The sequence below is a fragment of the Mytilus trossulus genome, chromosome 1 (genome assembly GCF_036588685.1).
Source record: "Mytilus trossulus isolate FHL-02 chromosome 1, PNRI_Mtr1.1.1.hap1, whole genome shotgun sequence".
NCBI classification, from domain to species: Eukaryota; Metazoa; Mollusca; class Bivalvia; order Mytilida; family Mytilidae; genus Mytilus; species Mytilus trossulus.
This window is the reverse complement of record NC_086373.1, coordinates 88,103,192-88,119,870: the sequence shown is the minus strand read 5'-3', so window position 1 is coordinate 88,119,870 and position 16,679 is coordinate 88,103,192. Positions and strand designations below refer to the sequence as shown.

At 31.0% G+C, this 16,679-nt stretch overlaps 1 protein-coding gene across 2 annotated transcripts; it reads right to left on the bottom strand.

Annotated features, from left to right (window-relative positions):
• Nucleotides 1-7,820: 7,820 nt before the first annotated feature.
• On the bottom strand, nt 7,821-16,406 carry LOC134688500 (actin-related protein 2/3 complex subunit 4). Of its 2 annotated transcripts, none has more exons than XM_063549282.1 (6): nt 16,307-16,406; nt 11,775-11,893; nt 11,386-11,497; nt 10,825-10,920; nt 9,818-10,015; nt 7,821-9,384 (listed from the first exon to the last, which is right to left on the bottom strand). In XM_063549282.1, the coding sequence occupies exons 1-5, from the start codon at nt 16,307-16,309 to the stop codon at nt 9,839-9,841; spliced, it is 507 nt and encodes a 168-aa protein (XP_063405352.1). In that variant the 5' UTR covers nt 16,310-16,406; the 3' UTR covers nt 7,821-9,384; nt 9,818-9,838. The 2 variants fall into 2 exon arrangements, with proteins under 2 accessions (XP_063405352.1, XP_063405344.1); XM_063549274.1 differs by lacking the exon at nt 16,307-16,406 and adding an exon at nt 13,360-13,386.
• Nucleotides 16,407-16,679: the final 273 nt, after the last annotated feature.

Sequence of the window (16,679 nt, the reverse complement as noted above, 5' to 3'; positions counted from 1 at the left end):
AATCTAACTTTGCTGAACATTATTGCTGTTTACAGTTTATCTCTATCTATAATAATATTCAAGATAATAACCAAAAACAGCAAAATGTCCTCAAAATTACCAATTCAGGGGCAGCAACCCAACAACGGGTTGTCTGATTCAACTGAAAATTTCAGAGCATAGATCTTGACCTGATAAACATTTTTATCCAATGTCAGATTTCCTCAAAATGCTTTGGTTTTTGAGTTATAAGCCAAAAACTGCATTTTACCCCTATGTTCTATTTTAAGCCGTGGTGGCCATCTTGGTTGGTTGAACAGGTCACGCCACACATTTTTAAACTAGATACCCAAATGATGATTGTGGCCATGTTTGGTTTGATTTGGCCCAGTAGTTTCAGAGGAGAAGATTTTTGTAAAAGATTATTAAATTTACGAAAAATGGTTAAAAATTGACTATAAAAGGCAATTATTCCTAAATGGGTCAACTGACCATTTTGGTCATGTTGACTTATTTGTAGATCTTACTTTACTGAACATTATTACTGTTTACAGTTTATCCCTATCTATAATAATATTCAAGATAATAACCAAAAACAGCTTAATTTCCTCAAAATTACCAATTCAGGGGCAGCAACCCAAAAACAGATTGACCGATTCATCTGAAAATTTCAGGGCAGATAGATCTTGACCTGATAAACATTTTTAACCCTGTCAGATTTGCTCTAAATGCTTTGGTTTTTGAGTTATAAGCCAAAAACTGCATTTTACCCCTATGTTCTATTTTTAGCCATGGCGCCCATCTTGGTTGGTTGACCGGGTCACTCCACACATTTTTTAAACTAGATACCACAATGATGATTGTGGCCAAGTTTGGTTTGATTTGGCCAAGCAGTTTCAGAGGAGAAGATTTGTGTAAAAGCTAACGCCGGACGACGGACGCAAAGTGATGAGAAAAGCTCACTTGGCCCTTTGGGCCAGGTGAGCTAAAAGGTCAGGACGATAATATAGGTAAAAAAATCAGGATAAACTAAAAAAAGGCAGGACCATACAGAGTGAAAAATAAAAAGGCAGGACAGAGATTAGAGGGGGAGGACAGGAGTTACCCTTCTCCCTTCTCCCACCCTCTTCTCCTTTCTCCTACCCCTCTTCTCCTTATTTTATTTATTTTTTAATTTACCAGAACTAGAGGCTCTAAAGAGCCTGTGTCGCTCACCTTGGTATATGTGAATTAAACAAAGGAAGCAGACAGTTCATGACAAAATTGTGTTTAGGTGATTGTGATGTGTTCGTACATCTTACTTTACTGAACATTCTTCTGCTTACAATTATCTCTATCTATAATGAACTTGTCCGTGTAGTTTCAGTAGAATGTTAGTAAAAATTTACAAATTTTATGAAAATTGTTAAAAATTGATTATAAAGGACAATAACTTCTTAGGGGGTCAATTGACCATTTAGGTCATTTTGACTTATTTTTGAGACTTAAATTGCTGAAAATTATTGCTGTTTCCAGTTTATCTCTATCTATAATAATATTCACGATAATAACCCAAAACAGCAAAATTTCCTTAAAATTACCAATTTATGGGCAGCAACCTAACAACGAGTTGTCCGATTCATCTAAAAATTTCAGGGCAGATAGATCTTGACCAGATAAACAATTTTACGCCTCGTCAAATTTGATCTAAATGCTTTGGTTTTTGAGTTATAAGCCAAAAACTGCATTTTACCCCTATGTTCTATTTTTAGCCATGGCGGCCATCTTGGTTTGTTGGCCGGGTAACAAAACACAAATTTTAAACTAGATACATCAATGATGATTGTGGCCAAGTTTGGATTAATTTGGCCCGGTAAATTCAGAGAAAAAGATTTTTGTAAAAGATCATGGAGATTTACGAAAAAAGGTTAAAAATTGACTATAAAGGGCAATAACTCCTAAAGGGGTCAACTGACCATTTTGGTCCTGTTGACTTATTTGTAAATCTAACTTTGCTGAACATTATTGCTGTTTACATCTAAAATAATATTCAAGATAATAACCCAAAACAGCAAAATTTCCTTAAAATTACCAATTTAGGGGCAGCAACCCAACAAGGGGGGGGGGGGGGGGGGTTCTAGTGTAAATTTAACAAATACGTCATTTCTGTTGATTTTCTAGATTTTTCACCATCAAGTCCATGACAATATTTCAAAGAGAAATACAATCAGTGAAAATATTTCCTAATCAAAATATGGAACATGCCTTGAAATTTGTTTTTTTGTTTGTGATAGTGTGTGTGTTTCTGAAATGTTAGAATTATTGTCTTGAAAATAATGTGTTTGTTAAACCATGAAATTTTGCCTCAAATAGTTTTCAATGATCGACAGCCCACACAAATGTAGCATGCACTGTTTGAGATAAAACACTGGAAATATTTTGTAAGGCTTTTAAGTATCTTGTTTTCATTTTTATCGGTGAGACACAATAACAGCTAATAAAACATCATATACTAAAGACAAAATATCATTCAGCACGCATCCGAAAGATAAGTGTTCAATTGTCTTAAACAGCATGAATTGTGAGTGCTTGATTTTTTCACTGTAGCAATGAACTAGTTTATGAGAATGTAAAAATCCCTGGCTATTTCCTGCCTGCAGTTTCAGTTCGGCTCTTAGTACATCAATGATTGGCTATGATAAAATTGCCCAATAAATGGGCATGAAATCTAGGATTGGGACAATTATTTGAACATTTTAAGGTAGATTGAACTGCAGACCTGAGATAAAAAGGAAACAACGATTAAATAAAAGCAGCAAAGTCTATACAAAGCTTGTTGTTAGTAATAAATAAAATGCTTGACATAACAGTCTGTAACTTCTGGAGCTAAAATCCATTTTAAACACTCCAGTTATTTACTAATTTCTGAATCTATCTCTTTGTATTGTTGATTCAATCCAATTTTCTAATTTTTCCCCACCAAGCTTGGCCCAAGTGAAACTACTCTTGGTTGAAATTTGTAACCTTGATCAGAACGTAGCTAATAATAATACAAATAAACTATATAAATTTAAACACTTTTTTTTTCTTTCTTTTTGCCAATGTTTTCTTAGTTCATATGAAATTGTCACAGGAAATTTCACCCAAATGTCCTTTTTGAAAATCAAGGTAAGATTAATATCCATGCACTACAATGGCACTATGTGCATTTCTTATTTTTCATAGATTTGACTTGTAACAGGCCTTCCACGGACTTCTCCAATAGTTGCTGCAAGGGTTCTAATGTACATAAGAGTTTAAATATTGAATCTAACTTCCATATTGTAACCGGACATGGTTGCATTTTTATACCCTGGCCACACAGCCAAACGGACACCCTACTTCGGCAGGAGTTATAATGCCTGTCTGAAGAACAAAAGAACTATATTTCTCATCCCCAGTCATCTGTGAGGTTTCAAATATTCATTAATGTAATTTTCTTTACCAAAAATAGTTAAAAACTTTAAATAAAAGATTTTCTTCTCAATGCAGTTTGAACTTTCAGAGACAGTAACAATGTGACTGTGAAGCATGTTAAGATAGTGCTTAATCCCTGTACTTTTGATTTACCATTTGAAAATTAAAAAAACAAGAGGCTCTCAAGAGCCTGAATCGCTCACCTTAATTTTTTTGGTTAAATCTCTCATCAATGATTATTTTGGCTTTTCAATTTATTTAAGGTGGCTCGGGTGTCTTCCTCCATCTTGGATTTTAAATAAGCAGATATCTTTGGTATATATATTTGATGAAATGTGCAAATTTTGAGAGTTGTATGTAAATTATGTAAAAGACTTTTGATATAAATATAGAAAATTGTGTGTTTTAACATAACTTAGGTTGTAATTTTGTAAAAACGCATTATTTGTGTTTGATTAGATTTTTTCAAACTTTGCCAAATAAGGGGAGATAACTCCGATAAAGTAAATTTTACAATAGAAAGTGTTATGAATTTACCTATTTCGATATGTAGCAAGAAAACAAGTTATTTGAAAGCATGTTATAAGAGCAATATTCTCACATTTTATCTTAAAGTTCTTATAGTACGTTTTTGTTTTATCACACAAAATTTAATTTTCCATGAATAATCTATACAAAATCTGACAATTTTGCGCAACCTGTAGCGTGAACAAAAGTCCGGTGACCCATACTTTTTAATACAGTTTTGAAAAAAGCATGATAAAAGCTTTATCTTGACAAGTTATCAAAAAATTCTGTCAGTTTTAATAAAGACGCCCCAGCCACCTTAAATGTTCTTTGAATCGTCCTGTTTTCTTCAGAAGCAAAAAAAAATCATTTTCTCCTATGTTCTATTTTAGCCATAGGAGCTATGTTTCTTGACATACAAGGAAATGAAATATAAAATTTATACTAGATACTCTGAAACTCTGAAGCTCATTTAGCCTAAGTTTGGCTGAAATTGAAACAGCAGTTTCAAAGGAGAAGATTTTTTAAAGTAAGTCAACATGATGAACAAATTGTGAAAAAAGTCTTTAAAGGGCAATAACTCCTTAAGAGGTCAATTGACAATTTTGGTCATATAAACTTATTTGTAGATCTTACTTTGCTTAACATTTTTGCTATTTACAGTTTATCTTTATCTATAAGAATATTCAAGATAATGACCAAAAACTGCAAAATTTCCTTAAAATTACCAATTTAGTGGCAGCAACCCAACAATTGGTTGTTTGATTCATCTGAAAATTTCAGGGCTGATAGATATTGACCTAATGAACATATTACTCCATGTCAGATTGGCTCTAAATGCTTTCGTTTTTGAGATATAAGCCAAAAACTGCATTTGACCCCTATGTTCTATTTTAAGTAATGGCGGTCATGTTTTTTGACGGATCAAAAATCAAAGCACACACTTTGTGCAGGATAATCTAAGGAACAATCATGCTAAGTTTTAACCAAATCCATTCAGTAGTTTCAGAGGAGAAGATTTTTTAAAGTTAGCAAATATGATGAACAAATTGTGAAAAATTGTCATTAAAGGACAATAACCCCTTAAGGGGTCAATTGACAATTTTGGTCATATTAACTTATTTGTAGATCTTACTATGCTGATCATTTTTGCTGCTTACAGTTTATCTTTATCTATAACAAGAGGCTCTCAAGAGCCTGAATCGCTCACCTGAATTGTTTTGGTTTAATCTCTCATCAATGATTATTTTGGCTTTTCAATTTATTTAAATGTTCTTTGAATCGTCCTATTTTCTTCAAAAGCAAAAAAAAATCATTTTCTCCTATGGTCTATTTTAGCCATAGGAGCTATGTTTCTTGTCATACAAGGAAATGAAATATAAAATTTATACTAGATACTCTGAAACTCTGAAACTCATGTAGGCTAAGTTTGGCTGAAATTGATACAGCAGTTTCAAAAGAGAAGATTTTTTAAAGTAAGTCAACATGATGAACAAATTGTGAAAAAAGTCTTTAAAGGGCAATAACTCCTTAAGTGGGGTCAGTTGACAATTTTGGTCATATTAACTTATTTGTAGATCTTACTTTGCTGATCATTTTTGCTGTTTACAGTTTATCTTTATCTATAATAATATTCAAGATAATGACCAAAAACTGCAAAATTTCCTTAAAATTACCAATTAAGTGGAAGCAACCCAACAATGGTTTGTTCGATCAATCTGAAAATTTCAGGGCTTATAGATCTTGACGTAATGAACATTTTTACCCCTTGTCAGATTGGCTCTAAATGCTTTGGTTTTTGAGATATAAGCCAAAAACTGCATTTGACCCCTATGTTCTATTTTAAGTAACGGCGGTCATGTTTTTTGACGGATCAAAAATCTAAGCACACACTTTGTGCAGGATAATCTAAGGAACACTCATGCTAAGTTTCATCCAAATCCATTCAGTAGTTTCAGAGGAGAAGATTTTTTAAAGTTAGCAAATATGATGAACAAATTGTGAAAAATTGTCATTAAAGGACAATAACCCCTTTAGGGGGTCAATTGACAATTTTGGTCATATTAACTTATTTGTAGATCTTACTTTGCTGATCATTTTTGCTGTTTACAGTTTATCTTTATCTATAATAATATTCAAGATAATGACCAAAAACTGCAAAATTTCCTTAAAATTACCAATTAAGTGGCAGCAACCCAACAATGGTTTGTTTGATTCATCTGAAAATTTCAGGGCTGATAGATATTGACCTAATGAACATTTTTATCCCTGTCAGATTTGCTCTAAATGCTTTCGTTTTTGAGATATAAGCCAAAAACTGCATTTGACCCCTACGTTCTATTTTAAGCAACGTCGGCCATGTTTTTTGATGGATCAAAAATCGAAGCGCACATTTTGTGCAGGATATACTAAGGAACAATCATGCTAAGTTTCATTCAAATCCATCCAGTAGTTTCAGAGGAGATGTTTGAAAAATTGTTAACGACGACAGACGACGACGACGTCGAGGACGACGGACACCAAGTGATGAGAAAAGCTCACATGGCCTTTTAGGCCAGGTGAGCTAAAAAGACTTGCAGTTTCTGATACAAACAGCAATATATTTAGATGGTATTGAATTAGGTTTTCCAAAGTGGTATTACATGTATCTATAATATATTTTGTATAAGTGAATAAAATGCATGCATCTTATTGCAATCAGGTACATTATCCATGTATTTACTGTTTCATTCAAAGACAGAATATTAAACATTTCAAAACTATCATCTAAGAGAATCATATTGCCTGTTGTTTCGAATGTATTTAAATTAAAGTAAAAATATGTATAGGGAAAACTCTTCAAAACAAGAGCTTGTCTATAGTACACAGATGCCCCACTCCTGCTATCATTCACAATGTTCAGTGGACAGTATAATTAGGGTCAACAATCTAATGTGCATTAAAATTAGAAAGATCAAATGGGGAACATTTGTACAAAGTTTAAAGTTGCTTTGACTCCATCAAAAACTACCTTGACAAAAAACTTTAACCTGAAGCAGGACAGAAGAACAGATGAACAGAAGTACAAACTGAAAAAAAATCCCCTAGGAGGGACATAAAATTGATGCTTCTAATTTACCCTGACCCAAAATTTTGTTTGAAAAGAGGCTAAATCAATCCGATTTATCGAAACAAATGCTCAACATTGTGTGGTTACTGAAAGATATGTAATGCAAAACGATATCATTTCATAGTATACAATTCTACCTTTTGTCATGTGAATACTTCATACAGAAATTTACAAATTCTAAATACAGCTTGTATATTTCAACTTTCTTCACATTGTACGTTTATGACATGAAGATTGACCCTATTCCAAATGACTCAAACATTCCCAACATTTAAGTGCAAGATATACTGCAAAACATGTCCTGTATCTTTATTACTAGTTGTCTAACATTTTATATGAGTATGGTTAGAAACCCGTTTCTCTAACTCTATGGAAATTTATCCCTTTCCGAACCCATTGTATAAAAAAATTTAACCAACGTGTGGTTGCTGGTGATCTCAAAAGATCATTGGATAATTTTAAGGGTCATGACCTTTTTAGCTAACTGAATGAATCAAAATACGATAACAGGTGTTAATGAAATTGACAACTTCGTGAAATGTGAAAGGCACTCGAAGGGGATTTTCGGTTAACAAAAAAAGAAAATGTCTTTTTAATCATTAGAGAAACAGATTCTTACATTGATACCAGTGGATTATCGGATTTATCCAATCTCGATAGTTAAATTATAAATTTTAAAGTCCTCCCCGAGGTGGCTCGGACTTTAAAATTGATAATTTAACTATCTCGATTGGATAAATCCGATAATCCACTGGTATCAATGTAAGAATCTATATATAACAACTAAATAAACTTTTTATAGATTTTATTTATTGCTAGGCATATGATTTATAATATACCATTTATAAGTATAAATATATGTACAAAATGATTACATGTTTATAGCTTTCTTTTATAAAATTACACAGCTTTGATATTCATGATAGTATTTTATATTTGAAATTTCCCTAGAACATGAAGACTAATCTATTAATCATATTAAATGTGTCCTTTATTTACCAAAACTTATACATATTGGTATATAAGGGAAACTTAAGTAGATAAGAAGAAGCATTAATGAACATCATTATCAAATATGTCAATACTATTTTGAAGGGGAAATAATAAAACAAAAAGTTGGGAGTGTTAAACTGTAGCACCTGGTTTTGGCAAACACACTTCTTACTAGTCACTTTCCTCAAGTTCTGTCTGTCACACATTTTGTCCACAGATATAAAAAAAAATATATACAAAATAATACTGAGACAGATTAAAGATGTTCCCTAAAAATTTATCAGTTGATTATGTTTTCAACTTACAAAGCCCCTTTCCCTCCCTAATTATAATTCTACAGGCTATTTTCCCTCAAAAACTGCCTTAATAAACAATGACAGTAGCTTTTAAAATAAGAAATCTTCTATTAACATACACAATTTAAAAAGCTATGAAAATAAATGCAAAATATTGTTTTATAAGATTCCAAGTCCCCTTTCCAGATTTTCCTTTTAAATCATGCAAAAATTTAGGAAGTGAGAACTGAAACTGTTTCTTTTTCTTTAATTTATATTTCACATATAGAATACATAAAAAATACTTCTTAAACAAGTATTGCAATATTTTCAACAATCTGAAGTGATTTTGTGTAGTCATGTGGTTGTGCTTACAAGGCAGTGTAAAAATAGTATCTTCATGTTTTACAATAATATCACAGTTATGATAAGTTTCAAAATTAAGGTGCAATACTGAAAATTTATCAACAAATCTTGCAAATATAGGTTGAATAATAATTAGTCATAAAGTAAACAGTAATGCTTTAAATTAGAATCCCTCTCTTTTTTTTGTTACCAAAAATATCTACTTAAAGAACCGCAGCAAAGTCTTCCCAGTAAAAAAGATCTATCCCAAATCATATAAATGTATATTGTACTGGTATTTCCAACCGCTTACAATCTTTGATGTTTTATAGTTTAAATCATGTATGACTGCAAAATGCAAATTTATTAATTGTAAACCACAAATTTGCATTTTTTTCTTCAGAAATAGTAATTCACCATTGAAATAAAAAAAATTGCATTAGAATATAAAAAACATATGACTTTACAAATTAAATGAAGATGCACACCAGAAATACCCGACAATCATCTAAAAAAAGTCTGATTGTATTCATGAACCTATTGAATTCAAACTGGATCAAAATTTGTCTATCCTAATATTTGTAAACCCAATTTACATGCTTAACAATGAAATTTCTGTGTTTTACAATTTCCTTATAAGCTATCACAGAATATACATCTAGGCGACATGCTTTAATCTTTCTTCTGAACAAGTATCCATTAAGGAATGGTTTAAAATGTATTTGCTGCACCATTTTCTATCTGAAAATAAAATCAATTATACAATCAATATAAAGCTATGTCATGGGTGTAGTACAAATTGGCTTCAGTATATGTATTCAAAACAAACAATGAAGTTGTATTTATTTTAAACAAGTTTTAGGAAAGACATAGATTTAAGCTGATATTTGAAATACTGCATACTTTGTGCTTGTATAGCTGGCATAAGCATATTTGTTTCACTTTCCAATGGTCAGCTATATTTTAAATGGATTATTGTTTATTTGTATTCCACTCTTTAATTATAAATACATTCCGCCAGTCGAGTTCAGGTTGCAATTTTTTCTTAATATCATATTTTCTTTGGCTCTTATAAAGTTTCATAACAAAGAACAAAAAAATTCTAGTTTATACACTGTTGCATGGATAAGGAGAAACATTTTATTTCTTTTATTTATTTGCTACATGTACCTACCATTTATAAAATAAGACTGCATCAGAATCGTTTAAGGAACTCCTCAGCACTTAATCTAGCTCTAGAATTAAGGGCTATCTTCATTTCACTTATTTCCTTGTCTATTTCTTCCATAAAATGAATTATAAAGTCTACAAGTTTATGTTTAAACATTTCTTCTGTATGTACATTCGTTACAAGAAAACTAATATCATACCCCTGAAACAAAATTAAAACATTCCAATGTTAGAAGTAAGAATCATAGAAACAAATAACTGAACAAAAAATAATAAAAGTTTTATTTAAATCTTCTACAATACACCTGTATGAAGAATTTATGAACCATGAATGAAATGCAGGGTTAAATAGTATAAATGTAACTTATAAAAGCCAATGCTCATAAAACTTTATATCTTATACTATTGACTTATTATATATGGTTTCCTTTAAACTGACCTAATCACAAACTTATATATAGTTGATGCCCAGCAAAGAAAATGCACACCATAGTCTAGCTTTTCAATTGTGTTGCCAATAAAAGTTAGGCATTTTTGCGCCTGTCCCAAGTCAGGAGCCTCTGGTCTTTATTAGTCTTGTATTATTTTAATTTTGGTTTCTTGTGTACAATTTGGAAATTAGTATGGCGTTCATTATCACTGAACTAGTATATATTTGTTTTGGGGCCAGCTGAAGGATGCCTCCGGGTGCGGGAATTTCTCATTGAAGACCTGTTGGTGACCTTCTGCTGTTGTTTTTTCTATGGTCAGGTTGTTGTCTCTTTGATACATTCCCCATTTCCATTCTCAATTTTATTTATCATTAACAAAAGGCATACATGTATTCTTGTACATGTACAATATAAAAATAACAAAGCAAATTCTATTCAAGACTGGTTTTTTTTATATAGTTAGATTTTCCGATTGAATTATGAATTTATACCTAACTTTAATTTCATACAGACTTTAATGCAGAACCTAATCTAATTTTCAGAAACATCTAAATATTTCAATCTAATATAATCAGCTTACCTCTACAGGTTTTCTCCTAAGAATAACAAAATTTTCGGCTCTTTGCATCATAAATCTGGTGAATTTGTGACATAAGATTTTTTCTATATCATCAGCCTGTTAAAATATACACTTCTATTTACAACATACATGTACATGTTTCTAAAAATTTCAATGTTTTTAACATAAAAATATCAACTTTCATTACTTCTTAAGATGTTACTTAACAAATGTATTGGAATTTACAGTTTTAATTACTGCATCTTACCATTATTAGAAGTTAAATGTATATAACCTGTTGTAACCTTAAATTAAGTCGTACAGTTGCCTTTAATTGCTTACATCCACTTCATTTGAATTTTGGTCAATATAAGACTCATTGGCAATCATACCACAACTCCTTATTTCTACTTTATCTATTTAAGAAGCTTTATTAGCAGACCCAATCAATAGCTTATGCCCATCCTTAATTAAATACATCTGTTATTTGCTACTAAATGGTAAACAACAATCATTCATACATTTGTGCCATACTTGTTTATCAAAATTATGATGTACATGTAGGCAAGTAACTATAATTACCTGTTTGATACCTATACTTATTCTTAAAGAATTTACAGAGCCCTCTATCAATACTTTTTCTTTTTCATTTCTACTAATCACAACTGGTGTTAGAAGAAGTTCTTTACTTGATCTGAAATGAAAATGATATGTTCAATGAGTGTTATTATTATCTGTATATACATGTACATTGTATGCATTAATAATGAACAGCATGTCAATATAACATAATTCATTTTGATTTTAATGTTTCATTTTAATCTTTGAGACTGGAATACAGTGTGTCACTGTCTGGAACTTAGAAAATATCATTTTTCTAGTCACTAAAAATTGTTGTTATCAAACCATACCATGTAATAGGAAATCTGTTATTTACAAACTTGAAGACAAATACAGGTAACTTTACTTACTTGACTTCTACTTCTGGTTTGTTGTGACGTTCAACAACTTGTGAGTTGAAATTCTGGACACATATGGCTGCTGTAAGAGTGTGCTTGATGGCATTCAAGTAAGGCTTCAAAGTTGCAGACTGAAAAATAATAAGCATTTACTGATAAGTTTTCAATTAACAAATTTCAAATATCAGACAAGTAAGCAGTCATTCTTACATATTCCTAATATAATAGGAAACCACTTTATACTTCACACTGTACTTAATATTTATTTTTTGAGTGTACATACTGCTTAAGGAGGCTCGAGGGTATAAAAATTTCAGAAAAAAATTAAACATTTGTTTTTTTATTACAAATTTTATTTATTACCTTTTGTAGTTGTTACTTTATCATATGGTACAAAAACATTCAAAACAAATAATTCATGTTGGCCCCAGATGACTTTTAAAATGTAAACATTATTGAAAAAGTTCCAAATTATCTCCCTTTGGTGGAAAAATGCCATTTTTTGGCTTTAGAATTGAAATATCTCTTTTAACTCATCGGTGACCTATATTTTTTAATATAATTTCGATATATGCTGTACTTAAACTAAATTATTGTAAAATTTGAGCAATTTCTGTAATAAATTTCTTTTTTTATTTCGTTATTACCTTTATTTCTCCTATTAGTTCAACAGAAAAAAAACCCTTTTATGCTTCTTTCGAAGGCAGATTGTGAGCGCAAATGAACGGTGACCCCATTTTTTTATTTTATTTTTCTATTAACGATAAGATAAAGTTTCTTTATAGAAAAATATAGAGAAAACCTATATAAATGATTTAGACCCGCGAACCCCCTTAACATACATGTATCAGGGTTCTACAATGTATCTAATGCAAGTCAAATAGTCGTTTACTCATCATTTTAAAAACTGGTCAGTTCAAAGATATGTTAAAATTGTAGGTTGGGGACCTTCACCATGTTCGCCAATTGGTGAATTTTCCCATAAAAAAGTAACAATCCCTAAGTTGATTTATTAACGAGTGTGTGGTAGATTTTATAGCATTGATAGATCAGAAAGAATATGTGATTTATGTAACAGCAATGTGCTAGGAGATGAATTTCATTATATATATGATTGCACTTTCTTTAATGCTGAAAGGCTGAAAATTTTGCCTGCAGATATTTGTAAAGTTAAAAATACTATAAGTTTCCCTAATTTAATGAACAGCAAAGATAAATTTGTTCTTGATGGCTTAGCCAAGTTCTGTAAAATTGTAATGTCAATTTACAAATGATATTTAACTTCCCATTTATTCATGCATTTGTAAATATGTTTGTTCATGCATTATATCTTATTTGTTATATTGTTGTACTAGCATGTCTCATGTGAGGCCTTAAGTGAAATAAAATGTTCCAATGTTTCAAATACACATATTACCAATTTGGATTTCAGAGCATTGTAGAGGGAATCCATGCACACTCCCTATTAGGACCAATGGAGATGTGTCACTATCTTATATACACCAGGGACAATACCTAACCCAACATAACAGAAATGTAAAGAGATCAGGAAATCAGTATGGCAAAGGAAGCTTAATTTAAAATACTCTTAAATCACCTGGTCAGACATGGAATCTGGTCGTTCCGGCCCCAAACCAATCCATCCCACATCGATCAGCCCCAAAATAAAATATGAATAAAATATATTGATTTTTGGAGGAATTTGTGACACATTTTGACAGTTTAAATGGAATTTTCAAAAAGTGTTCGATGATGGATGACAAAAGGTAGGTGAAATATTGGAGTACCAGTTTAAGAACTATTTTAAATCGATACGAAAATGAGTGTTAATGTGTGGTTGAATGTATAGCAGCTTCAGCATATTTTAAAATATGAAGTTATTTTCAATGATAACTTTAACTTTGAATGTCATGGCGATTTCTTTTTGTTTAGTTCATACATAGAATATCTAAATACATATTTACAGTCCACTGGAACCTATTAAATTTAACTCATCATAATGACTTGATTAATCAAATCATTAGTCTATAATTGGTTTGTTTATTCAACAACTGTCTGCTGATTGTGAACTAAGGTAATGCCACTTGTAATCACTTAATTAAATCAAATACGTAATCAACAAGGTCTTTATAGTTTGATCTTCTGGTTCAGTTTGGTGTATATAATAATAATAAATTGTATTTTTTTCAGGTAAATTACATCACAGGCTTTTATAACACTTGGTTTTTTTTGGTAATATCAACAAGGTCTTTATAGTTTGATATTTTGTTTGGTGTATATAATAATAATTAATTGTATTTTTTTCAGGTAACACCATAGACTTCTATAACACTTGGTTTTTATTTTTGTAATATAGAATATAGTCAATTAGACCGTTGGTTTTCCCATTTGAATGTGTGTAGAAAAAAAACAAGTTATATGAGTATCCATTTTTCTTTATTGCAAGAAAATAACAAAACAATGACACTGAATGCACGTTTTCACCTTTGTGTATGTAACTATTTGTTATTACACAAGATGAAAGACTTGTTAGGATCAAAGTCAATTGAAAGAAATTGCTATTAAAATTACTGCTGATTAATGTTGATGTCTGAATTGTTTTAATAATAATTAAACTCGATAATCTTGAAAACTTGTAATAAAAACCTAATCAACCTATTATCATCTGAAGATTTTTTTTTACCGTACACCTATTAGGCAGCAACCATTTGATTTTCTGGGGGGGGCTATGTTTTTTTTTCTCTGCAAACTTTTTTTTTCGCCTTAGGCGAAGAACAATTTATATTTTTTATCGACAAACCGAAAACAATTTTTTTCTTTCAATTTTAGCATTACATATAGTGGCAGCTGAGGGTGAAACAAACAATTTTTTTTTCTCAGGGTCCGAAACAAATTATTTTTTTCACCAAAACCTGGAAACAAACTTTTTTTTCCAAAAAAACCATAGCCCCCCCCCCAGAAAATCAAATGGTTACTGCCTTACATTATAATAAAAATTTGTAAGGGTTCCGCGGAACCCAGTGTCTCGCCTACTTTTGCTGTAACTCCCAGGCTCAACAAAAATGAGGAAAACAATCAATAAAAATATTCCTCTTCATCATGTTGATACTATCTTTTGATTGTAAGAAGCTTCTATCCAAGTTTGGTAAAAATTTCAGGATAGTTTATGAATCCAATAAATGTTTTAAAAACTTTAACTGCAGACTGTATGTAGTGTTAAATGGAAGAAAAACTAAGTCCATTTAAAAGCATAATACGGAAAAAATGGATTTATTTTTTTTAAATTTATTTCTTGATACTCTCTTATGATCATACACAAGCTTCTGTCCAAGTTTGGTACACACCCAGGATAGTTAAAGAAAGTTATTAAAATTTTAAAAACTTTAACCACAGAGTGAATGTAATGTTTCCCCGCAGAAAAACCAAGTCCATTTATAAGTAAAAAACAGAAAAAATGGAATTTTATTTTTGCAAACTTTACTTCTGGATACTATCTTATGATCGTAAACAAGCTTCTGCTTAAGTTTGGTAGAAATCCAGTAAAGTTTAAGAAAGATATTCAAATTTTAAAAACTTGAACCACAGAGTGAATGTAATGTTTCCTCACAGAAAAAACTAAGTCCATTTATAAATAAAATACAGAAAAAATGGAATTTTATTTTTACAAAATTTCCCTCTGGGTACTATCTTATGATCATAACCAAGCTTCTGTCCAAGTTTGGTATAAATCCAGTATAGTTTAAGAAACTTATTAAATTTTCAAAAACTTTAACCACAGAGTGAATATTTGTGGACGCCGCCGACGACGACAAGTAGGATCGCTTAGTCTCGCTTTTTCGACTAAAGTCGAAGGCTCGACAAAAATCATAAACATTTATGAATTACATCATTAATATATCTTTATTTCTGTTCCCTATAAATATATTTTTTATTTGGGCCAGATCGACGTGGGGTGGATCGACCCGAAAGTGTCTGACATGGGAAATAGACGATCTAAACTAAAAGAGATACATTTATCTGCAGATAGATCTCCAGGTTAACATATGAGATCATAAAAAAAAACAACAACCAATGCCCTCAATCTGGTTTAAAGTCTGGACTGTTTATCAGAAATATGACTGATAAGCCTTTTAATAATTCTACAAGTACAATGCAGATACAGAAATGTGTGAGTAGGGTGAAACAAATCCCATGTTCAATGTTTATTGATTTACAATTGCAGGCATCACCCCCTTTTCAACAGATTATCGTAGGAACACAGAGTATTCCCTAGAAATGTAAAGTACTTAAGAGGATAGGAAAAACGTTTCAGACTTATCACTAATTACAAATAAATGTATCATAAAATCGGCTTCTCTATGCTTCCGGTTAGAACATTTATCAGGAAATGAAATGATTTCTACTGTATGGCTTGGTTAACAGATTCCATTGAAAGTTGGAAACTTGATATGCGACTGTGGATTTCATACGCAGGCATGTTTTCATAAAAAGTTTACATGTAAAAGGAACAGTAAGATAAAATTGCTTTAGAAATCAACACCCACCATCTCGCTCTGTACCAATAACAGGAAGTAATTGCCAGACTTGCGCACTTCTCGGCTCAACTGGGTCACGAAGATACCAGTTATTACAAATCAAAGCACTGAAGAACCATAAGTAGAGCTTCGTGTATCAATTCAAAGATTTTTATTTAAAGTTTTGAAATTTTAGATTTTTGGAATTTTTATCAAAGTATTCAATATCAAAATTCCAAATTGTGTAAAAGTTTGAAATTTTGAAATTTTAACTAAATAATTAAAATTCTAAATATCGTTTTGAAATTTGATAAAAAAGTTAGAAATTTTACCAAATTTTAAAAACAGTGAACCTAGGCTGAAGTGCAATTTTGATTATTTCACTTTTGGAAAGTTTGATTTT

Bases quoted from the DNA above. Each gene is read 5' to 3' on its own strand.
- LOC134688500 (XM_063549274.1), bottom strand. The intron at 11,498-11,774 runs GTAAGTAAAGTT...TTTTCATTTCAG, and splicing joins AAACCAGAAGTAGAAGTCAA to ATCAAGTAAAGAACTTCTTC. The intron at 10,016-10,824 runs GTAAGCTGATTA...ATTTTGTTTCAG, and splicing joins TTAGGAGAAAACCTGTAGAG to GGGTATGATATTAGTTTTCT.